Here is a 25,603-nt window from a genome sequence, read left to right on the forward strand (position 1 = left end):
TAGTGAAAACAGCCGATCTACAAGCACACAACGCCTCGCACCGCGAGGCGTTGTGTGCTTGTAGATCTGCTGTTTTCACTACTTTTGTGCGACGGCCTTGTATAATGAAGCAGGGCTTTGCAACTGAAACTTGGAGATACGAGGTTTCTGCCCGACAGTGACGATTTACTTTGTTGGCAGCCCAGCCCCCAAAATGGAATGAAGAAGCCGACATTTTATTTTTAATCTTTTCCTAATGGCCGGCCTGGACCGGCTGGGAATGAACCGGCCGTTCGGGAGTTGTCCCGCTTTTCCCAATGGCCAGCACGTCCCTGTCTGTCCTTATGAGTACAGCCTCAACAGCTGCAATACTGCTACCTTCAAGTGGCGCTGTTGGGCAGCCTCACAGCTCATCTGCACTGCCCGCGATGCGACGCGAGCGATGAAATCTCATCAAAATACATTTGTTTCAATGATGATGTCCTGACCTACCGCGAGCGACAACGCGTCGTGCCGCGACGTCGTCCACCCCTCCGGTTTTCGCTCGCGGAGCCTCTATTTGAGCGAGGTTTCGTAGCGCCGTCCATAGTGGTAAATGGCCATGTCCCGCCACCCAAACACTTTATATTATTATGTATTTATTTGATTGGTTCAGGCTACGTCACCACGCAATTGCCGACGCTCCATATGCGGACAGTATTTTGCGGCACATCGTGTCGCGTCGCTCGCTCGCGTGCAGTGCGGATGAGGTGTCAGGCACCCACTCACTCCTGTTGGGTGGGATTTTTAAATGTAACGGGCCGGCAGTCCAGAGTTCTTACAGATATCCTTAGTAAACCTGATTAGATCTGCTGCTGGTCGGGAGCATGCTTACACCCATTTAGGCCTGAGGCCGATTCTAAAAACGCCTTCATACCGTACGCTACATACAGTACATGTACTGTACTACACAAACATGGGTCCCGGCCTGATGGGTATAAGCAAAAAAAAGGGGTTCCCGTCCAAAAAACAGCACAGGTTGTCAAAAACCCGATTTATATTGAAAGGTGCAATATAAATAAGGTTGTATTATTATTATTATAGAGCTACAGTGAAGTGGGTGAAGATAGGACTACAAGCTATGCTGATTAAATAAAGAAAGCGATGTGGATAAATTGCTGTTAACACATCTGGTGCCAACCCCGAGTTTCCCGAGTTTGTATTGGTACCACCCCTGTGCCAACCCTGAGTTTCCCGAGTTTGGGCCGTTTTTGAAGAATTCTTTTTTTTTTTTTTTTTTTTCAATTTTTTTTTTCCAAAAATGTTTTTTGGACCTCCAGAAATGTATTAGGCATGATCGCGATCGCGAAATTGCAAGTTTAACCCCCATACCAACCCATTCTTTCAAACATGGCAGCCATGTTTGTTTACATCTGAAGAAAACATAATGGCTGATAAATCATGAATGCCTGAACGGATTTCCAAGCGGATTTTTATGTTTAAAAGGTGTGAACAGTGTGCACACACGTGGTGCATCATCTAGGCATGGGCGTGCACGATCCATGCACTATAAATTACATGGAAGTCTATGGAGACCATGGCATCGCGGGACATTGAAGAGAAAAAAATCATCGCAACATAAGTGTTAAATGCTCATCAGGAAGTCCCCTCCTCTTCATAAGCAATGGCTATGCCTCTCCTCCCCGTCACTGCTTTCAGCACAGGCGTCTCTCCCAGCTTCTGTTCTAAACCCTGCCAGCTACGACCAGCCAGGAAGGAGGCTGTAAAACACAAAAGGAAAACAACAAAAAACATTTTCAATAATGTCGTAAGATAATTTATGCATTGGCAAAAACAAAACAAAAATTGTTGCTTGAGAAAAAGTATTTTCAAGACATTTTTCTTTTTCAGTTGAAATAAATTATGACACCTTTTCACCAAATCGGGGACGGACCCCCATTCCGACAACCCACCTTTTCGAAACCCCCACACTTTGACACACCGCCACTTCGACACGCCCCCTTTTCGACACCCCACCAGTCCGACCTGTCTGAAAACCCCCATGGACCCCCGCCCGTACCCCAACCCGGTCCCAGAACTCAATCGTACAAAGCTATCTCTAAAGTGTAGGCTATTGCCTATACTGTATATATCCGGCCACACATTGATGCACAGCTGCAAAGACTGATAGTGAGATAGCATACAGTATGTACTATATCAATCAATAGACGATTCTACTCCAACCGACGCACAAATACGCACGTGGCGCGCCCCGTAGTAGCCAGGCGTTTTGCACGCACAAGTATTGTTTTATTAACTATTATAAAATAAAATTACTTTAATCGAAACTGACAATGATAGAACTGGAGCGGACATAAAAGAAACAAAACGGATATCCTTTTTAATGCAATACAAACGTAGCCAATAACAACAGTTAAAGCATTAGGCCTACATTATATTTGGGACTGAAAACTAGTTCCCCCCCCTAGCCTCGCGTAGCCAGGCTTACTCATCTGCGAAGAGAAAAGCCTGGTGACAATATCAGGCAGAGACCGTTCAACTTCCGCCGTGAGAATTTCAACGGAAGACTACAACGCATGACGTATCTTCCGTTAAACACAGCACTTCCGCCACTTCCGCTAGAACCAACCTGGAAGTCATATTGTGGCCAGGGTGGTCCCCCCCCCCCAAAAAAAAAGCAATAAACTTAAATACACTGCTTATTATTTCAAATAATAAACAAACAATTTGGTGTAGGGCTTCGGCCTAAAGTCAATGAATCAAAGCAGTCCATCTCCAACTGGGATAGAGTTGTTAACTCCTAGCTGGTAGATCAAACAAAGAGTTGATGATGGCCCATTAAGCTACAAGCTGTACCTAAATGGACAATTGGAATTTAAAAGGAGTAGAGATTACGTACGGGTGACGATCAGAGCAAGGTGACCTGGGTAACTCTTTTCACAAATTATCCACAAGAGGACGAATTCCACTTTACCATGTGGGCCTCTATGCCCCGTGTAGAAAAGAATCTCTGCCCCCATGACAACGGCAAAACGCTATTTAAACCCCTGTTAAAAGCCTGCGTCCCCCTGATCTCATCACAGCTCAGCAGCAGCTATAGCTTATGTGACTATGCCATTGTCCAATTATTTTCTCAATCTTCTTTTATCGAGCCCACTATTTAGCGTTTTCTGATATTTTGTGGAAAGCTCTCTCTCTCTGTGTGCCTGCCTGTCTGTCTATCTGTCTGTCTGACTGCATCAGCGCACTGCAGCAGAAAAAAGACGAACATACAGTACATCCCGTAGGCTAAATCTAATGCATTTCTGGGAATACAAGAAAAGATTAATAATTTGACAATTTGGAAGATGCGGTGACGGATGGTGCGGATTTATAAATTGTATAAATATAATTAATGCGATTGGATAATGGGCGGATAATTAATTTGCGCGGATGGATTCGGATGACCTCAAAAGCCTATCCGTGCATCACTAGCACCTAACAACATCCCCCGTTTACTTGAAAGGTGAAGTCAATTGTAGAAAAGCCGACGTGTCGCGAGGCGTTGTGTGCTTGTAGATCGGCTGTTTTCACTAGTTTTGTGCGACAGTCTTGTACGATGAAGAAGGGCTTTGCTTTTTCTGCCCGACGGTGACGATATTTTAGTGATTATGTTGCGAGGAAAACGTTGAGATAATAGCTATTTTGGTTAGAACTGACTGAAAAAAACGTTGTACTTCATGTTTAAAATGATACTAAATATCTTTTCCAAGTGTCCAAATAAATTCCAAATATTATCAAATGATCTCGCGGCACCCCTGGACTGCCGTTCGCGGCACCCCAGGGTGCCCCGTCACCCACTTTGAAAACCCCTGGTCTACATGCTGTGTGTGAATGTGTCCCTGCATGGAGCACCGTACCTGCAGAGTTAGTGTTGGCCACAGTGAGCGTGGGGTTCCTCAGGACCACCGAGGCGTCAGACGGCCGAGGCGGGGGCCCGTCGAGGATCATCTGACGCGTTCGGAGCGCTCCGGTGATCAGCGACATGTCGGTATCATCATCGCGCTCCTCTTCCTCGCTGGCCAAGGGCACGTGACTCGGCCCGCCTGGAGCAGAGTTGAGATTGAATACTTACAAGGGTAAAAGTCTGATTATACTTAGTGGTGTGGGGACCGTACCTATGTTCCCCAGGTTCTATGTTCCCCACTTTCTTACCACCTAACCCTACCTCTAACCCTAACCATAACCTCACTAAACTAATGCTGTGAGGTGGGGAACATAGGTTGGACCCCGTGGTGTGCTGGTGTCACACGCCAAAAATAGTCGATCTACAAGCTCATAATGTGTCGTGATTCGCCGCGTTGTGAGCTTGTAGGTCAGCTATTGTTGGTGTGCAACACGGTACACAATCAAGTATGGTAGGCATGGTAGATAATTGTGGCCACTTTGACAGGTCTACCTAAATCCTGACTGGACAGATAGAATGAGAAGGTCACCAGGAGCTTACATACTAGGACCAGGAGTTGGGAACCACTGTGTGTTCAACTACTTGAGCTAAATAGGCGTCTTTGAATCAGCATGCAGAATATACCTTTCTGGTTAACCTATTAAAAGGGAATAAAACCTCCTTTATACTGCTGCTCTCCGAGCATTGGTTACATTCAGCGACTGATATTACCAACACACAACCAAATAAATGTAGTACTTTCTCATACCCCACCCCAAAATGCAAGACTTTCAACCTGGCATTCCTATTTTGGGAATGTCATTATAGAAAACGTTATAGGCAGCTCTGTCAGGTGGAAACCTCATATATTATTTTTGAAAGCAAAAGAAGCAAACCGACAAGCTCAAAACGCGTTGCTTCGCGCTGCGTTTCGAGCTTGTGGATCTGCTACATTTGTGTAGCAGATCTTGCTTTAAGACACTTTATGTATATATATTATTCGTTCCCTTTCCTGTTGTACCTTGCTTTTACTGTACTTACTGTACTCTGTTCTTGTTTTTTCTTTTTATCTTTTTCATACATCTCTGTAACTTTGTAAATAACTGTGCTGCCTCTGGGCAACTCATTTTCCCCCTTGGGATAATAAAGATATCGATCGATCGATCGATCGATCGATCGATAGATAGATACCTTTATTATCCCAAGGGGGAAAATGCCCAGAGGCAGCACAGCAGTTTAAGGTTACAAGTAAAAAAGTACTGTTGTGTACAGTAAATAAAGAAAAGAAGAATATAAACATAAAGTGTCAAAAAGCTGTGACACTGTAGTATGATCAAGTAGGGCATTAATTTAGGAAAGAACACACAAAGTTAGAATATGGAGATGTATAGGATGGATGTGGTTAACCCCAATCTAACCTGGCAGCAGGTGGCGAAAGTCTGTCACGTACTCCTCGGACCACTCCCTGTGCTTGTTGCAGGCCACCTCCATTTCAAAGGGCGTGACCACTGGCTTGTAGAACTCGCTGGAGTCCAACAGGGTGTTCTCGGGGCAAGCGATCAACACGTAGATGTCAATCTCCAGGAAGTTGGCCAGCTTGGCCACGTTGAGTTTGCCCATGGCAAACATGTAGCTCTTCTTGCCCGCTCGGTGGATGGTCTCCTTCAGCTGCTGGATGATGGTGAGGTAGTCTGCCACGCCCAGCGTGCCCACCAGAATGCCCACCACGTTGGCGTCTTTGGCCCTTTCTATGGCGTAGTAGCGCTTCATCAAGGCCCGGTTGATGCTCGCCGACTCCGCGCGGCCGGTCGCCGTCGACGGGTTGAAGGAACAGAAAGAACAGCCGTTCCACGTCATCATGAAGTTCCTTAAGGCCGTGCCTTGCGCGCCTATGAAGAACATGCCGTAGTCCTTTATGCTCGTGCCGCTCTTCAAGGCGAAGCGCCTGCCGAACTGGCAAACGACCTCGCCGTCGTTTTGACCCGAAACGCAGGGTTCGTGTTGACTTTGCGTCCGTCCGGGACTGTGGCACTGTTCCCCGTCCACCAGGAGCTCTGAGGTCACGACGTTGGGATACTCTCGGGTCAGGAGGGCTAGGAGATCGTCTGAGTGAGGGAAGACATTGAGTTCACAACTTAAACTAGTTTACAGCCCTAAAATGAGGTGAGCCAAACTCCCTTTGTTTAACCCAGAGCAGTATAATCAGAGAGTGGTGTCACTGCGGGGTCAGAAACAGCGCTGGTCACGTGGTTCATTGTCACTATACACCTCATAGACTTCAATGCATTTTCTAAACTTCCGGTTGGCCGTTTGTCACTATACGCCAATAGATGTGTGCGTAGAAGACCTGGCCCCATGAAGTGAACGGGAGTGACGCAACTCTCCATTCTAGGGCTCTGGTTTAACCCATTTAGGCCTAGGATTAGAAGGATTCAAAAGACACTTATAGAATCGGGTCAAAATTCTAATGTTCACGACTTTTCAAAAATAGCAGATCTACAAGCTCGCAGCGCGGCACTCGGTGCCGCGCTGTGAGCTTGTATATCTGCTATTTTTCAATAGTTAAAGCATAAAATAATGAAACACAAATTGTGTACCCGTTCTAAATGGGTTAAACAGTGACATACTAGAGTCAATGTGATCCAATAGCCTACTAAACAGTACACAGTAAAGACAAGACATGCATACAATCTGATTTATGGTCTTGAAAAAAGAACATACAAGAGCAACCTTTTAATTGTATTTTAACCACATGCCAGTGATAGTGTTATGTCTTCCACAACTTATTACTTGTAGTAATTCCTCATTGTATAGTTGCAATTAATATCACATTTAGGGGTTGTCTTATTCAAAGTCAAACATTCCACTATTCCACTACTGTATATCGACAACCTAAAGACAAGCAGACTTTTTTTTCCCCTTCGTTTTTTTGGAACATCTTACCGATAATGTGGGCGTAGTTCACATCATACAGGACTACGACGTGACTCTGTGTGTCGGGATAGAGGTCTTTGAAGGACGCAACGCACTTCTCCAGGTCCACGGGTCTCTTCTCAAAGACGTACATCAGCGGCAGCCGTCTGGAGGGGCTGAGGCACGCCCTGCCGTAGTGCACGATGCAGTCCGCTGCCACATGTTCCGCGGCCACTTCATCCACGCAGCAGCTGGCCCAGAACGGAACAGGAGAGGTGAATGGCTGCTTCATCTGCGTTTAGGCTCTAATTCTTAAGTCTTCTGCAGCTATGGGGGGGGGGGGGGGCGCTCTCCATTCCGACATGTCGCCACTCTGACAGTGACCTCTTATTGTCGGAGTGGCAACACTTCCATAGAGGTGAAGGTTAGGGTTAGGGTAAGAGCTAGGGTTAGTGTCGGAATGGAGACATGTCGGAAAGGAGACATGTCGGAATGGAGAGATGCACTTGCAGCTATGCTCCATTTACTTTAGTTTACCTTTGCTTTTGCTATATCGTTTATCAGATGTATGCCTATAAATGCATGGAACCAACGGCGCTTTCTAACAACATGGAAGCGGAATAGAGACTAGTTGTTGGTGTTGTTGTTACCTGCCATAGGATGTGTCTCCGAGTATGTACATCTTGGCTTGGGTTTCCTTCTCTATCTCGTCGGCTATTGCTACTGAATAAACCAGTAACTCATCAGGAAACTGCAGGGCAACCTATAGGGAGGATTTATGAGAAATTCCTTTATAAAAATGGCGTATCGAAAGAACAATATGAGTATATTTGTGGTCCAACTTAACCATTTTAGTTTATAATCTATAAGAAATTAGGATAATGTCAGGCGTGAGAATACAAGTGTAATGCTGCTATCACAAACAATCTACGTTTACTGTTTGCTTTGGCTAATCATCAAATCCTGCCTTTCACTTTTGAACACAGAGCATTTCCTAGTAAAAATGGACTTACCTTTTTGTAATGATTGCGACTGATGAACTCACATGTCTTCTTAATCTGGTAAACCTCTTCCAGGCTTTCCAAGGGAACGTTCCTCTCTACTGTTGCATCCAGCACACGCTGAAGAACTGCCTCCGAACTGCTGCTGAATGCATCCGTCATGGTTGGATCTCAAACAAGAGGCTGTGAAATAAGTCCGTAGTATTTCATTTAATCAACAGGATGGGTTATTTATTAAATGGGTTACAGATGGGAGTCCATGGCCAAATATACTTGAATTTAGGGGTTCTTGGCATGAAGAAGTTTGAGAACTACTGGGTTAGGTCCCAATTGCCTCCAAAGACTGCCCTCTAGTCTACACTCACCAATATCACACCAGCTTGGAATTGGATCATCCTCTTTGCAAGCCTCACAAATATCTTTTACCTGGGTAAACACACAGCAAAAGAAGAACACAGAGTTTATTGACAGAAAGTTGACAGTGGATTTTCATGAAACCACAGTGATGGATCCTGTTTGGTTAATATTATTAATATAATATTAGTTAGTTAGTTTCATTTATTGTCCACAGTGTGGAAATGTGTCTTTTGTCTAATATACATTTATACAACATTAAAATGACAGATAAACAGCAACAAACACTTACACACAAAACATCTAAAAGACCAGGTCACCTCTGGGACAACCAGATCTTATTTTATTGTTGTGTGGGACACGATCAACATCCTTTGTGATGTGTGTGATGTGAAGCACTTTGTTAACTTGCTTTTGAGAGCTATACAAATAAAGTTTATTATATATTAATGGCATTTGGAATGAATGAATTTAAAAAAATATTACGGCTACGGTGTGCCCAAGCTGTTCTATAGACTATAGGGTCTACCAGAGGGAAGTAAATCGAACTCCCTATGGAGTGGGTGAGAGGGATCATTTATTATTTTGACAGCTTTTTTCCTAAGCACTTCATAGTAGATACAACTTAATTGTTTTAGTTTTTTCCCCTATGATTTTTTTATGCCAGATTTACTATTCTCTGCAGCTTGCCTCTACATTGTATGTTAAGATTACCGTACCACATTGCCATGTTGAAGGTTAAGATTCCCTCTATGAGGTTCTTATAAACCGTTTCCATAATGTGCTTGCTCATATAGTATTGTGTACCAATTTTTCTCTAATGGCCAAACCCTGTTTGTTCTAACATTGTTATTAAAACATCTTAAAACTGAAACCTTGACACGGCACAAGTGTCTGACCTTCCACTGGTTAAGTAAACAATCTTTACCCTTATGCGAGTTTTTAGGTCTGTCTGTGACGGCAGGAGCCGTCAAAAACCAGATTACACCATCACGTCAACAACTCTGTATTCTATCCACTGATGAAGGCCGTGTCAGCCTGTGACATGAGCACTCTGCACAATATGACGTTATTATGATATGACCCATCCATCCTATTGTCTTGATCATATAAAACACCATGTCAACTGTCTATTATTACAGAACAATATGGGTGTACCGCTGACTTGCTGTATTATTGAATTCTGTTAACCTCTTGAACCCCATTGCCCCCGCCGGTGGGAGCAAAAGGTGTTGACTGTCAATAAATCAATTGAGACCAAATCAAACTACACTTTCATCGTTGATTATTGTTACAGTAGGCCTACAGCATAGTAATCAGCTGCCATTGTACTTTTCATCCATACATTACTCATATTACAGTATTATTACAACTTATTGTTACTAGTTTTTATCATGTTTCACCCTATACTTTAACATTACTAATATTACAGCACTACTCTCACTAAAACATCTGTAGAGTTTACATAGTTTGGAATATATTCATACAATTTTGCCTAATTTTGCCTACCTTGTTGAACAATTTCTCTATTCACTATACATGTTTTCAATGAGGTCTTGAGAGGCTCACTCACTATTCAGAAGGCAAAATTTCCATAGGCGGAGGTCTTATTCAATTATCTTTTCCTATGGTAAATGATCACAGCAGGACAATTTGGTAGGAGAAATGTGATGTATTACAATGCATTTGTGAATTTTCAGGGGTTAGCTGACATTTGGTGGGTCAAGAGTAGCCACAATCATTGTAGTTTTGTGTCCACAACTGTTCCAATTTGGGTATAAATTTTAGGCAGATTTTCCCCCTGGACCCCCCTGGGGCTTAAGAGGTTAATACAACTCGCAGTGACTCTTCATTGACTGGACTTTGGTTGTATTCTGGGCGGAAGCAGAGTCTTCAGGAAATTGTTTACTTTCTAAAGGAATTAAAATACCTAGCACACAGGATTTCAGATCAGAGGATAATAATAATAATCATAATATACCCAAAGCTGTCCATAGAGGTGCAATATTGGTGACACTTATCGCTGTTAAATAAAATCAGATTAAGTCACAATACACAACATTAAAATGTCCTTTGTCACTTGCAGATAAGAAAACCCAACAAAGCATGTCTCATGAGAGTGAAGCAGGCTGAGGGCGTTTCTGAAAAATAATGTGTTCTCAGTTAACCTCCCTGCCTGGGTAAATAAAGGTTGTTGCAATGTTACAACATTTCTTAAGTGTATTATAAAATTGCCACCGGGAGAACTGGGCCCATGAGAGAACCGGGCCTGTATTTGAGGGGAGAACTGTCACCGTGTATAATTTTTGAGAGAACTGAGCCTGTTCTGGGTGTAAAATTGGGAGTCATTTGGGACCATTCCCCATTTAAAATACATCTATCATAGCCTATATCATTCTTGATCTGGCGCATTGTTGCATTCAGTGTTTTCCCTGGAATGTCACCAGTAAAGCCCGCAGTTCTCTGAACATGTAGATAAATATATATAAGGTGCTTAACAACTTACCCTAAATGTTAACTAGGCTTGCGGAGTGTTTGTGCAATGTATTAGTCCATATATTTCAATAAAGAAGCGTTTTAACCCAGTCTGTGGCCAAGTTCCCAATGGACCGTAGTGAGGGGGCGCATCCGTTGAAAGCAGGAATTACACTCAATGTAAACAGGAATTAAACGAGGGGGGAAACGGCGTTCGGCCACAAACAAGATTAAAACACTTCTTTATTGTAAAATATGGACTAATTCACCGCAAAAAGACTCCGCGAGCCTAGTTAACATTTGGGGCACGCGTGTAAGCACCTTATATTTTACATTGGTACATGTTCGGAGACTTGCGGGCTGTACTGGTGACAATCCAGGGCGGCATGGGGGGCTGAACGCTAAGACTCTCGTAGATAAATACATATACGAATGTCTTAATCTAAGGCTAGCTAGGGTTAAGCGTCTAGTAGGCAAGTCTACAAATGGACCCACCAAATGGACCCGTATTTGTACACTCTCAAGAGTTATGGGGGTCGGAGTCCCTGTATAAATAGATCCGCTATAAAAGTATAGAGATAATGATATTATGTACCTCAGTGACTGTGTTGAAGTAGCTCGTTGTTGGCAGCAGGATCATTCAGGCTCCACAACTCCTCAACATCCCGTCATTAAGCGGGAGCCTTCAGAGGAACACCAGTTGTATTCTTCAGCAACATGTAGTGTTCGTTAATACAGTGATCAGAGTGTTATAATAGCGGTTGACCACCCGTTCAGTAAGTCAGTCCACACCATAGAGTTATATTAAGAAGGTCCACACGTGCTAAGAAGTCATCATCACAGCTTTGCGTCACATTCTGTCACATTGCGTCAACCTGGATGTAAATATCCGGTTTGAGTTTTGTAAGAGCTGCAACAACTCGCTAGCGTCATCTAGCGGACAGGAGATCTATAGCGCTTTATTTATGACTTATTACCCCAAAATAAAAATATACTTAACAAAGGCAATTTATCTGATCAGCAGAACACTACACAGTATGGAAGTCCAATAGTCTGGAAGTATGCACAAAGAAGCATTAATACAAATCCAAAGTTAATTGAAGTCAGTATGTTGTGTGAAATGTAATATAAAGTTGTGCAACTAGACAGAATGGGCTGTGGCTGCAATACCTATCTAACACTGGATAGATTCAGAACAGTCGACATTTTTTAAGCATGTAGGCTACTTCCATTGATCTCCAGCCTAAATAAAATATTGCTTGGTAATAAGTAAGTCCTAACTAGATCTGGGAATCATCATAAACCTGCAATTCGTGCTTTGGCCACACGGTGACAGCAGTGCTATTAAAAACACTCGTTTAGTCAGTCTTCTAAGTATATCAGGAAGGACTTTCAAAGACCCAGTTCATTTGTCTTTAGGAGGCCCTGTCTGCCCAAACCAGGTGGGTGAAAAGATGCCATGAGATAAACAACGAATGGTGCTTGAAAATGACTAAATAAATAAAATATGCACCATTCATTTTGTAAGACCATTTTAAATGTATAGCTCAGTGATGTCATAAAGAAAAATATAGACCTATATGTTAACATGTCCCTGTGTGTAATGAATGAGCCACCATAAAACAATTGAATGTGCAATTTATTGCATTTATTATTTACACAAATCAACATGGAAAGCACCAATCTGGGACTGTTATAATTATTGCAGTACATTTCTCAAAACCACACATCAGAAAGATACGAGGATCATTCAAAGAATTAAATAAAAGTTTGTCTAACCACTTTTAATCTGGCATCCGTATTTTGGTCATGTCATCATAAGTGAAAAGGGTTAAACATTCCAAAGATGATCGGCTATTTTCACTGTGCGACACCATCATACGATCAAGTGTAGGCTACACTTTTAGATTAGATTAGATTTACGGTAAATGGTTAAGGGGGGGAGGGTTTCAGATTTAGCAGCATAAAACATTGGAAAATATTTTTGGAGGTAATAATACTATGTCATTTTATCTTAGCCTAGTAAACTTGACTCCTAAGGCAGGAAGAGACTGGTTTACGAGGCTAATTTTATCTACAATGTCCAACAAAACCTGATTAAAGTTAAAAGCTAAAAAAATATATAAGTTTTAGTATTTTTGCTCACCCCTCCCTATTATGAAGGCCTATGACATTTCCCAGTGCAAGAGGACAAATAACTGTATAGAAGTGTAATAATAACACATTTTGCCTCACTTTTTCTGCCATAGCATGTTGTGTGCGTGTGGAGGTTTTTCATAGACAACGGGAATGTGCCTCAAGCGAGGAGGACAGGTTTTGTTTCCAAACACAACAACTTAACCTAGTTCCTCTTGTGTATCAGTAGGGGCTGCATATCATACCATGGAGCTGCTTTAAAGGTGCATTGAGGTAATGTGGTTGGTTAATAATGCCATTTGCATGGTTTAATTTGACCCTTTTTCTAACAACACAAATCTATACTCCCTGAATGTTCTCAATATTCATTCCCCTTCTGTGCTTCACCTAGTCCTTCTAAAACAGCCTCCTCTCCAAGTATGAACATTCCTGGTAGATTACTTCTGGCACAATAAACATATAAAAATACGTCACAACAACTTAGTTCAACACTATATTTTTTAGTGAATAAAATATTATTTTGACCAATCAGTATGGTAGAGTATGTTAATATACAATATATAACCAAGTGTTGGTTATGGTTGGTCTCCCTAGTATTCTAGACATTTAGATCCCGTGGTCGGGGGGTAGGATCACTACTGGTTTAGCGAGTGGTATTGCACAAAGCTCAAATTATGCAACTTATGCTCTGCCCCCAAAGTGCAGAAATGTAGCAACAGGGGATCCTGGGTTAGAATTACGGGTAGGTAACGCTAGAGATGATTGTCTAGAAAAAGATCTTTTGAATGTAAAGAGGGCATACAGACCGTCGGCCACAGATATAAAAAGCTAGATACCTCATCCGCCGCTGCAGTTCATTGGCGCGACTGGTAAAACAAGACGGGCGGAAGTGTGGAACTGTGGAAGGCACTCTGCCCCCTGCAGTGGGAAAGCGGGAGTCCCGTATCTGATTGGCCTACCGAGCATCCCTTTCTGTGACGCACAAGGAAGCGTCCTTCAGAATTCCGGAAGCTTGCCAGTCCTCTTTTACCAACGCCCCAGAGCCGGAGGAGGCGTCTGCCTTTCTATGTCTATGCAACATAGGCTACACTACAGGAACGCTTCTTGTTCCACTGGTTATGGTTCAACATAATGTCAATAGGCCCGTCTTTCTGTCAACTGTTGCCGTTGGGCAGAAACGTTGAGTATCTCCATATTTCAACTTTTTTGGTTTTGTGAATGAATGCCCTACTTTGTCATACTACTAGAGTGTCGAGCTAAAGTAACACAAATAGACGATCTGCAAGCTCACAAGGTCTCTGACTCGCCGTGAGCTTTTAGATCTGCCATTTTTGGATAAAGTGAAAGTGGTTTAGTGCAATGGTTCTCAAAGTGGGTCCAGGAAAGTGAAATCCACATCACAACTCTGACAGTGTGATAAAACACAAATCCAGAAACGGTTCCAAATTGTGATGGAACTGATTGCTGGTTCCTCAATGTTGGATCCGGTTCCTCCGGTTTGGCATCCCTACCCCACGTGCAGCTAGCCAGGCTTTACACTGTGATCAGACTTCTATAGAGTCCCAGAACCAATTCATTCACCATGTGACAAAAGTGAACATGCAACAGACACGTGTGACATAACAGTGGATTGTCTGACGTGAGCCCACCATGACATGACCAATGTGATCGTCATCATCATGGTTTACTCATCACATCCAAATGCGATAGAAACCCAGCACCACGGTGAGACAAGTGAATACTGAACCTGAAGGAAGAGACAAAACATTAATTTCACTTACTTTTATATTCAACATTTAGCATTGGATGGAAACATATATCCAGTCGATGATATTAACCATAAACGCTCTACTTTAGTTAATGAGAATGTATTTCAACATTGATTCTGAAAATAGCCGAGCTCACAGCATTTTTTCAAAAGGTTTCACAGTTCACATCTTTGCCCATAATGACATGCCCAAAATAGGGACACCAGGGTTAACATGGCTAATAAAAAGTGAGCACATCACAGCTTTTTACATTAAATAGTAATGCATACGATACATTCATTACATTTCTTTGAAAAAAGATACTACTTGTTACATTTTGACAGGCATACATTTCAAAGATTTCATAGCCGATTCCAGATGATAATGATGAATGTGTATTGTGTAGCGTTTCTTACCTGCAAGGTATTTGATGGTGTCCAGTTTGTGCGCTTCCAACATGGTTTTCAAACCAGCCACTTCGGTGTCTATTTTCATGTTGGTCTGAGTTATATGACGATCTTGTTCTGAAGTCTTCAAAAGCACAAATGTATATATAGACACTATCATGAACAGACTTTCACTGACAGTAGACTTAGAAACCAATGTACAATATGTTCTTCAACAGCACACAAAACAGTATATTCTTCAACAGCACACAAAAGGTTTTAACCACATTTGTTAATCCATTATGGGAGTGTTCTTTATTTTTTTCCTTCTTTTTTTGTGAGCGGAGGGGTTTAACTGGGAAGTAGTGATCTATGTACTAGTAGTGATCTATATACAGATAAACCAATGACCGTCTTAATCTTGCTCATGTTACCTTTATTTACTGCTCATGTAGGTTAATCGAATAATCAAGAAGCAGGGTTTTTTGTGATTTAAAACAAATATTTGTATTATTTCTTATTAAAACAAATCGACAAGAGAACATTTCAAATGGATTCGTTCTAATTGACTAAATCAATTAGTCTGATTACGCACTTTGTTATAAAAATGATTGTGTGCAGAAATAGTGAAAACAGATCTGCTATTTTAACCTTTAATATTTATTGTTCAGTAATCATAATCAAGACCATTTGAACCACAACAGGCATGCATTACCGATGGTCTTTTATGTCACTGCATATTTGCAGGCATGAGTGCAAATACAGGACTCTGTCTAAAATACATGTTGCCTTTCCTGGAAAGTGGGCTGTAAAAAAACAAACTTGCAAAAGAGTTTTATTTGTGAACAGAGCTGCCCGTGATCAAGAAACTCTGCTCATACTGTGATTAGCCTTTAGTGGTACTCGACAGAATTCTTGAAACTTTTCAAAAGCAAGTCTGTTTGGTTTTTGGGGCTACTATTTGTTGTCAGTGAAAAATGCTGACATTGTAGAAAAACTATGTGTGCCTTCATAGTTCACACCAAATAAAGACAGTGAGAATGAAATGAAATTAAAATGTGGGTGAAAATAATCAGTCATCTATACAAACCATTTCCATGATATCTGACCTCGTCTCCAGAAGCCTCTTTTCATGTTCTGCTTTCTGGGGGAGAAAAAGAAAGGTCATCGAGCCTGAAGCAGTTCTGAAAGAAATGGTAACATATTCTCCTCAGCAACCTTGCCAGTGTCAGTTAGCTTTATGAGCTTTATTGTATGTAACGCAGATAAAGCTACCTATTATACTTGTAATCACAAAGAACAGTCCAGTAGAACAGCTAATCGTGGGTGTAGTTTCTATTCTAAAAGCAAATATGGTCAGCCACAAATACTGGCCCAGGTCAATTATATTTGTCACTGTAGTAGATTTGTATAACATTTCACAGAAGAGCTGTTGCATCTCCAACACATACATTATTAGGAAGGGAATGCTATAAGCTTCGTTTTTCACTTTGTCTTCTGCTTCAACTACACTGACTTCAAATCACTCATCATTCAGTCAATTCTCTAGTAGTAGAAACTCACCTGTTCCTTCACTCGACTTTTCTCCAAATTCATGTCCAACATTGTGTCTGAACGTATTTTATTCATTACATCCTTCAATGGGGAACAGAGGGACACTTTCAGCACAATCGCAAACATGTATTTCAAATCCTGTGTTGCATATCGTCTCTGTCAAGTGGAAACCTCACACATCCAAAACTGTTACTTTCAGGATTCAAATTCAAATATAGCAAATGTACTTTTGATACTTTTTTTTGTGTGACGCTGTAGTTAGTATGATCAAGTAGGGCATCAATTTACGGGGAAAAAAAAGTTAGAATATAGCGATAAGAGGTTTCTGCCTGACAGCAACAATATCATCTACTGCAGTGGTTCTCAAACTTGGGGTCGGGACCCCAAGTGGTGTCCCCAAATTATTTTGTGGAGTCCCCAGATAATTAGTTTAATGTAAAAAAAAAAGAAAAGAAAAAAAAAGGTCTCACTCAACGGTAAACAAACCAACATAAGTGTATACAGGGTATCTGCACATTCATAAAGTGACAATTTAAGGATTTTCAAGACAAAGTCAAATATTAAGTAAGCAAGAGGCGAACATTGTGAAAATAACAGCTCACAACGCCTCACACTGTGAGGCGTTGTGAGCACGTAGATCTGCTATTTTCACAATATTTATCTGTGGAACCGAGTCACATTTAATGTAATATTTACAATTCTAAGTGCTTGTCAGGGTGGGGGTCCCCAGTTCATATATGTTTATTTTGGGGGTCACAGCCTAAAAAGGTTTGAGAACCACTGGTCTAATGTATGTGTTTGCATTCGGTGAACAATAGTTGTGATCGTAGTGGATCAGAGTGAATACTTACAGCTAACTGAACCTTCAGCTGCATCAGTTGTATCTTTACTTTCTGGGAGGAAGGCACATAATGCTGTAATTGACAACCTCACCATGGACAGTGGCAAAATCAAATATACTGTATAACATCAAGGTGCTTCAGTATATGAAGCCGACATAGTACACTGTAGGGATGGGACAATAATTGATATAATCGTTTATCGTGATAAAAAAACACTCACGATATTCGTATCGTGGAGATTTCATTTATCGTGTAATCGTCCTCCGTCATGCACTGGGATCAATTCGACTTCTATTTGCAGAGCTGCATATCTGGTACCACTTAAACCCTCTATAACTGGTAAAACGGACCTGTAAATAATGTACTTGATACAGTCTTTTTTTTCCCATTCTCTACCAAATCTCTTTGCCAAAAAATAGCAGATCTACAAGCTCGCAACGCGTCCCCAACATCCAGGATATTGGATGTTAGGGATATTTTGATTATCGCGATAATATCGTAACTCGTCATTTCTTTGGTCACGATAATCGTGACATGAAATGTTCATATCGTCCCCTCCCTAGTACACTGTACACTCACCTCATTCTCTGCCAGCAACGCAGAAAACTCGCTCTTCTCCAGGATAATCATGTCCTTCTTTACGGAGGATATCTGAGACATGATCTGCTGCAACATGATCTCCTGTCAAATCACGATAATCAATAATTAAGAACCAGTATGTACGCAGGCTGCATCATGAATGTGTAGGCCTATATTATTAATACAAATAGCATAACCTAATGTTATTACTTATAACTTTAATACTTGCTGTTGTGATTATCATAATATGAATGTAATATGAATATACGTATGTATTCATGCATGCATGAATGCATGCATGAATACAGACATACATGCATGCATGCATACACACACACACACGCATGCATGAATACAGACATGCACGCACGCACGCACGCAGTAATCTTTCATTGAATGTAGATAGGAGTTGATTGGAGCGGGGTCTCACCTGTTGCACTTTAGTTACCATGTCACTATAAATGACATCCATGTTGGAATGGGTTGTGTTCACAAGAATCTGGACAAGGATCTCAGCCTGTTGGGGACTGAAGCCTAATCAAAGAAGAAAATGATTTTCAAGCGTAATATTGCCGCCAGTGGGGATACAGTCTCAAATAGCTGAACTTGTTTTTGAAAAGTTTTTCATAGATGTATTAATGAATAATTCATGTATTATTTTGACTTTCTAAAAATGATAAAATAAGCCTAGACAAAATGTATGTTATCAACCTTCTCTTAATTCTTGATGTCATATTCATTCACGAAATTCGCAAACCAACGTACGAATTGTTGTTTTTAAAGCCTTATTGTCATACTTAGACTGAAAAATCTGTGAAGAATATACCTTAAGTCTATAACCTCAGGTTTTATACATTTCCAGTGTTGTAACTGCAATTTGACCTGATCTTTTGTAACATGTATCGTTTGTATTTTGTCAATAGAAATGTCAAATAGCAGTAGAACTAGTAGTGATCCAAACCATTTTCCTCAAGGAGTCGAACCACTGCATGTGTGTCAAAGAAGAGTTTCCGGCCTGTAGACTGCGGTATGTCTGCCCTAATCACATCGTACTGCAGGGCTCTGACGGAGGTGCTCAGCTCTGGAATCAAGTAAAACAAGACCAAAATTAAACTACAGTTAGATTTAACTTTAAATACCAGTTTTTAGAATACCCTAATATTTTAAAATATCACTTATTCCAAATAACAAAATGTAAAATGCCGGATGAATGGAGAATCACTGACACATCGTCTCTTTCGGTTGGAATTGAAACTGTTACTTTTCGGGATTCAAATTCAAAGGCATCAAAATTAGCAGATCGGCGCTACTTAAAAAAAAGTTCAAATAAATTAGGAGATAAGAGGTTTCTGCCCGACAGCAACAAAAAAACAGGTCTTTTCATTATTTGCATAAAAAAGCACAACTGAACAGAAGAACTGTACATGGAGCAGCAGTAGCTCAGGTTGTAGAACAGACACTTGGGAATCGCAAGGTTCAAGGTTCAATCCCCGGAACCCGCTGGGTTAGGTCCATGTTTCCTTGAGCAAGACACTGAACAAATAATAGATATTTCCTCCCGCGAGGGAAATTCAGTATTTTCAGCCCAACCCAGCTGATTCGCTGCCCACAAGGAGCGCGTGAGCAATTAGGGGTTAAGAGTCTTGCTCAGGGACACACATCAACATTGCTACCCTGGCCTGGAATCGAACCTGGGACAACCAGGGGCTCTGGTTCCGCAGGCGGGCTCCCTAACCATTCAGCTAAAGGCCAAATATACAGTAAGTGAATGTAGTGTGTAAAGTGTCCACTGACACAGCAGAAACAATGACGCTGTAGCATATTATTGTGTAAACACTGTAGAGATCTGGGCAGCAGTTTGTACTGATGACGGTCTGTATCGCTAATAACAACATGGTGAGTGGTTGGTTAGTGAGCTTGCCTGGGGAGCCAGAGCCCCTGGTTGGCCTAGGTACGATTCCCGGCAAGGCCAGCAAAGTCGATGTGTGTCCCTGACCAAGACTCTTAGCCCCTAATTGCTCCCAGAGCACGGCAGAATCCAATGGCTGCTCACTGCTCCTAGCTGTTATAGGATGGGTAAATGCAAAGGACTCATTTCACCTATACTGTATGTGTAAAAGTGTATCTAATAGGGCTGTAATCTAGCCCTGTTTTAGGGATTCGAACTTCGGGGGGATTTTCCGAACGGACCATCGAACCTTAGATGGTTCGTTCAATTGAATAAAAACCGAACGTTCGAACCTCCGAACCATCGAACGTACTGTACCTTTAACCAGCTAAAAGTGTAGGAAATGTTTTAAATGCGCTGTTTTATCCATTGAAAACGCGTGGATGCGTGGCTGCATTAACACCTAGGCTAACACTTGGAAAATCCAATCCAATCGGAGAAAATGTTGCACAGTTTGTTGACGAACAGGCTCAATGTATAGCGGAGTTGCACGGATGATGATTAGACTTGGTGACTGCGTCGGAGCGCGTCGCGTTCGGGCTGAACTGGTCTCGATGTAACCCCAGAAATCGCATTATAATCCTTTAGGGGGTTGCAATGAAATCCATCTTTGCTCATGCTTAGGAGAAAGGCTGTTTAATCTTTGGGTGCATGGATGGGTGTTCGCTGTTCAGAGCACAGCAGCACACACACGTCTGTCTCTGCCCAGCTCAGCTGCTCTCACTCTACTGTCATCAAGCGTGTGTGCGCGGCCCCAAATTGGAGCGGAATTGGAGCGGAGGACGGTCCTTGATCGCTCCAAGCTGTTCTGGTGCATTTTATAACTACTATAACGGTCACCATTAACTGTTAGTGTTTACCGGTAGGCCTAACTTATTTCGTATTTGGCTATCTCTACTACTGTGATATTCTGAATAGGCCTATCACATTCTGATAATTATTTTTCGTGTAAAAAAAAAGAAGAAAAAAAAAAAGAAAAAAACCTGAACCCATTAATTTCGAACTTCGATTAACGTAACGAACGAACGTTCGAATCCCCGAAGGTTCGCTTGCAGCCCTAGTATCTAATATCTATACATATAATGTGACAAAAACCTGGGGACTAATCACACTATGGAGTTAGATTTTAATATAGAAACAACATGATTCTGAGTAATTGTCAAATATTTATGCTGCATAAACTATTATTTTCATATTCTGAATTATTTATTTGAAAATACTCAACAGGGAGTGTGATTTTTTTTTCTCCCTTCCGTCTACAGCAGATTATAGTAACTCGCTCAGAGACGAGTATGTTTTCTCTCACTATATCTCAAAACCTAATGAAACATACTGTAATTCATTACAGTCATTACATAAATGGGATGCAACATTTACTGTACCAAAACAATTGTAAACTAGTGTTTGATGTAATTACTATTTACAGTAGGGTTCTAAGATCACGGATGTAATGATCCAATCAAACCTGCCTTGGATGTTAAAAAAATGTATGTTGGGTTATCAAGTGAATATAAGCTATATAAAATGATAGCATCCAGGGTGCCCGCTGGCCTAGCGGTCCAGGCGCATACCACATAGGCTCTGATGCCTGAAACCATGTCGCGGGTTCGAGTCCCGATCCTGGCAACCTTTGCTGCGTGTCACTCCCCATTTCCTGTCAGTCTACTACTGTCCTATCAATAAAAGCCCCAAAACTGGAAAAAATCCAGGGGATGAACCATGATTAGAATAGAATATATAGATAACAAAAATTTATTAAGTTACATCAAAATTGGTTACCCATCGAATTGTGCAACATTTTTTGTCAGATTATTACTTTCATTTGATGTGTGCAAATGTGAGGATGGGAAAGTCCCCTGAACAATATTTATTGTTATTATAATCAGGTCTCAACCGTCTCATTATTCCTGTGTTGGCATTTGTGTGCAAATGGTGAAGGACTGTGAAAAGAAGTCTTTTTTGGCAGTAGTGTTAAGTAACTGTATTAAGTACAATTTAGAGGTATTTGTACTTTTACTTCTACTCTACTACATCTCGGATCCAAAACTTGTACTTTTACTTTTACTCCACTACATTTACCTATTTGAAAACTTTAGTTACTAGTTACTTTGTAGATTGATTATTATTACAACATACAAACAGTAAACACTACAACCCTATATTCATTTTGGCCCCCAAATCTTTGTGTCATAGAAACCTTTTTTCTCCTTTTTTATATTAACCACTTGAACCCTAATAATGTCCATATTCTGAGAACTTTAGCCAAAAATAGCAGATCTACAAGCTCACAACGCCTCGCATGTAGGCTATTTTTGGCAAAGAGCTTTGGTGTAGAGGGAAAAAGAGCAGACTAAGTACAGAGTGAAAGGTCAAGTTTATTAAGTACTAGTCCTTACCCGTTCAAAGATATGAGCGCCGAAATGATGTGCAGTGTGTGGGTTATGGGGCGTGCACTGTGCACACAGTATATGAGGGATGGAAAGTAACTTTCTGGTGCTTGCATGATAATATGTAGGAGCATCAATGTAAGAAATACCCGTTTCGTTTAAAGGCTACAGAGATACTGTGTACCCCCCCCCCCCCCCCACCCACCCACCCGCCCACACACACACACACACACACACACACACACACACACACACACACACACACACACACACACACACACACACACACACACACACACACACACAGCTGGTTAAACATGTTGCCTCATGCTAGATGCAGAATAGATTAGCCTCAAGCTAGATGCAGAATAGATAGTAGATACACCATAAAAATGCTAATATACAGCATACGATTTGTGAAAGTGACAAACGGGCTTCACAGTTATGTTAGGTGTGTTCATATGCTAATTGTGATGCGATTTCAGATCAATTGCTCCAGCCACTGAGGAGAAACGCTGTTTCAGACAGACAGACAGACAGACAGACAGACAGACAGACAGACAGACAGACAGACATTCGCAAAATTATAGTATAGATTGACGGTTCAAAAAGATCTGAAAACACAAATTGACATGAATCCAAAATACACTGATGATCGTACTGTCAAACGATGAAACTATATGGAATCTATGAAAAGGTTGTGGGGGTCCCTGCTTCACCTCTCTCTAAACTAAGGGGTCTTTGGCCTGAAAACGTTGAAGACCCCTGGCCTAGGGTGTATTAGCCCTGATAACATGACGTGCGACCGTCAGGGTTCCGTGTTACATGGATTTGCACAAGCGACTTCTTTAGCCTATACCACCTACACAAACATTCAGATTTCACAAACAGAGTGCCTTATAGAGTCTCACACCTGTCTAAATACTATCCGGCATTGTATAATTACCCGGATCCTACGTGTTCTTTAATAAGAAGACTTTTTATCCGATCGTTTTCTGTTTCCTTGTATTTCCTGGCGTTCCCCATGCGCAATGCGCACCAACAACTATTGAAGATGTGAGATGTGGGCGTGGCCTTGCAAAAATCGGTCAGGAAATACATGGGAAAACAGAAAATGATCAAAGAGCACGGAGGATCCGAGAAATTATACAATACCGGCCGGTATTTAGACGGCTGTGAGACTTTATAAGGCACTTTGTTTGTGAAATCTGAATGTTTGTGTAGTTTGTATCGGCTAAAGAAGTCGCTTGTGCAAACCAATGTACACACGGGCCCATGACAGTCGCACGTCAAACATGTTTCAGGGCTAGGCTAAGGGCGCTTATAATATTGTCTCTTAAGTTTCCATTCGTTGTTTTAGTTGTTTAAACCAATAATTACTACAAAGAAGTGACGTTGGGAGAGACTCCAGGACGTACCTCTCACACATAAACATGTGTACAAGTTGAACCTGTGTCCAGATGTGTGTCTTCTGGCAGCAGCAGCGGTGGTGTTGAGGAGGACACATGTCCAGGGATTCACAGTCAAACCCTCCTTCAGTAGAGTTGACGCTGCCTGCCGTGGCTCACTTCTGTGTTGTTTATGATGACGCCATAATAACAACTCTGGTTTAAAAGCAGAAGGTTTGATCCGTGGGCGACATGCTTTCAGGACCATTCTCTTCGTCTGTCACATAAATAGTTGAATAATCCTCCGTAGTAGCATGGAGGGTGACTGTGAAGGGCAGCAAATCAAAACTTCTGCTGCTGTTCCTTCCCTCTTCGTTCTTCTGCTTGTGCTGCTGATCCAGAACGGTAACTTCTAGTCCATGTGGTTCTGCCTGGCTTCGCCGCTTCCTCAAGTCAAGAACAACAGAGGAACGGTGCACTGTGACTGACTGCTATGATCATTCTGATTCTTCTGAGTCTCTGTCTGAAGCATGGTCTGAAGTCATTTGCATTTTTTGACAGGGTCACTTGGCTTCGCGAGAGTTTGCACGTCAATCTCGCGAGGGTTCTGGGTGCTATTGGATTCTTTCTTTCTTTCTTTCTTTCTTTTTCTATCTAGTCTACACACACAGGTAGCCTAATTACAGCATGCACAGTTTAGGCTGCAACTTATCTGCTACATTTCCCCCACAATTTAGGGTATGAAGAGCAGGAAAAACTTATATATTTTTTTTATTTATTATTATACAAATGCAGGATATACGTCTGGAACTGTTTGTAAAGTTATAGAGAGATATAGAGATGGGCAGTATTTGAAATAAATGTATTTGAAATATGTATTTGAAATACTTTTTTGTATTTTGTCATTTGTATTTGGCTGGGATTGGAAAAATCGGTGGCGCAGTGGTTAGCGCTTCGCCTCACAGCTAGAAGGTCCTGGGTTCGATTCTTGCCAGGGGACGCTGTGGGTGCTGGGGGCGTGTTCCTCGCTCCGCGTCATCAGCGCCCACACCCTAGGTGGGGTTGGCGATAGGGCCGTTCTGTGTGGAGTTTGCATGTTCTCCCTGTGTCTCCTAGAGTTGATACCCTCACAAAAACATGCTGTAATCCTGGTCTCAATAATGCCTCCCCCTGGCCAGCCGGGGCGCCTGATGGAGGGGAAAGGAACTGGTTGGAAAAATGTGTTCCTTCCACGTGCTACGTCCATCCCAGGGAAATCCCCCGTCAGGTGAAAAGAAACAACTTGGACTACCCATGCATTGAAGGAAGCATGAGGTTTGTCCGTTGTCTCCCCAGGTGCGGCAGAGGGAGAGCAGAGCCCAGGATTACATAGGCAATTGGCACTGGGTGAAAAAATGGGTTACAAAATCATGGGATAAAAATTGTAAGTAAAAAAATAAAATAAAAACAATTACTATATCATTACGGTAGAGACCTGTACTTTTATTATTACACACACATCGACTTCTCTTATTATCCTTTGACTTCTTCAGTTTTGTCAAAGACACAACACATAGTTTTTGCACCAGCAACTTTGTTACAAATGCATTATTTGCATATGAACATTTTCCTCTGGGTAATGGGTATCCATTTGGAGTGATGGAAACAATGCTTGTACAGTATGTGGTGCAGACATTTCATCAAACACGCTTTTCTTTTTTTTAATTTAATAAATGTAGCAATACCACAATGTAGAAATTCTCTCTTACAATACTGGCAATACATTTACATCGCTGGCCCGGCCTGGAATCATACCTGCGACAACCAATGGCTCTGGTTCCCCAGGCAAGCTCACTAACCACTCATATTATATTATCATATTATATATTGATCCTGTCTGATTGGACATTATTTTGTCCAAGATATGTGGCCTTGCAACCCAGATAACTTCAGTCAAAATGTTAACAAAAACAGGTTCACTTTAGCTGGCATAAAAGTTCTCGGACCAA

The 25,603-nt window shown here is 41.7% G+C and overlaps 2 protein-coding genes across 4 annotated transcripts; both read right to left on the reverse strand.

Annotated features, from left to right (window-relative positions):
• Positions 1-95: 95 nt before the first annotated feature.
• Positions 96-11,484, reverse strand: dph2 (diphthamide biosynthesis 2). 3 transcript variants are annotated; one of them, XM_080751595.1, is made up of 8 exons: positions 11,243-11,484; positions 8,184-8,244; positions 7,831-8,001; positions 7,468-7,580; positions 6,848-7,068; positions 5,323-6,009; positions 3,879-4,064; positions 96-1,739 (listed from the first exon to the last, which is right to left on the reverse strand). In XM_080751595.1, exons 3-8 carry the CDS (start codon positions 7,978-7,980, stop codon positions 1,615-1,617), a joined length of 1,482 nt encoding a protein of 493 aa, XP_080607721.1. In that variant the 5' UTR covers positions 7,981-8,001; positions 8,184-8,244; positions 11,243-11,484; the 3' UTR covers positions 96-1,614. The 3 variants fall into 3 exon arrangements, with proteins under 3 accessions (XP_080607721.1, XP_080607719.1, XP_080607720.1); XM_080751593.1 differs by lacking the exon at positions 96-1,739 and having other exon boundaries at positions 3,603-4,064; XM_080751594.1 differs by lacking the exons at positions 96-1,739; positions 8,184-8,244; positions 11,243-11,484 and having other exon boundaries at positions 3,603-4,064; positions 7,831-8,009.
• A 2,990-nt stretch (positions 11,485-14,474) lies between these two features.
• mcur1 (mitochondrial calcium uniporter regulator 1) lies at positions 14,475-23,883 on the reverse strand (the record flags this gene model as incomplete). Its single annotated transcript, XM_080751698.1, has 9 exons — positions 14,475-14,530; positions 14,948-15,062; positions 16,008-16,061; positions 16,481-16,552; positions 17,323-17,364; positions 17,893-17,994; positions 18,323-18,426; positions 18,854-18,973; positions 23,646-23,883. The coding sequence occupies 9 exons, from the start codon at positions 23,881-23,883 to the stop codon at positions 14,475-14,477; spliced, it is 903 nt and encodes a 300-aa protein (XP_080607824.1).
• Between the last annotated feature and the right edge of the window lie 1,720 nt (positions 23,884-25,603).

The sequence above is a fragment of the Nannobrachium achirus genome (assembly GCF_963921795.1).
Source record: "Nannobrachium achirus genome assembly, chromosome: 21".
Taxonomy (NCBI): domain Eukaryota; kingdom Metazoa; phylum Chordata; class Actinopteri; order Myctophiformes; family Myctophidae; genus Nannobrachium; species Nannobrachium achirus.

Excerpts from the sequence above, each read along its gene's own strand:
- dph2 (XM_080751593.1), bottom strand. The coding sequence starts at position 7,980 with ATGACGGATGCATTCAGCAGCAGTTCGGAGGCAGTTCTTCAGCGTGTG. Across the intron at positions 7,581-7,830 it reads GTCGCAATCATTACAAAAAG|GTTGCCCTGCAGTTTCCTGA; the intron begins GTAAGTCCATTT and ends TCCTCCCTATAG. Across the intron at positions 7,069-7,467 it reads GGAGACACATCCTATGGCAG|CTGCTGCGTGGATGAAGTGG; the intron begins GTAACAACAACA and ends GTTCTGGGCCAG.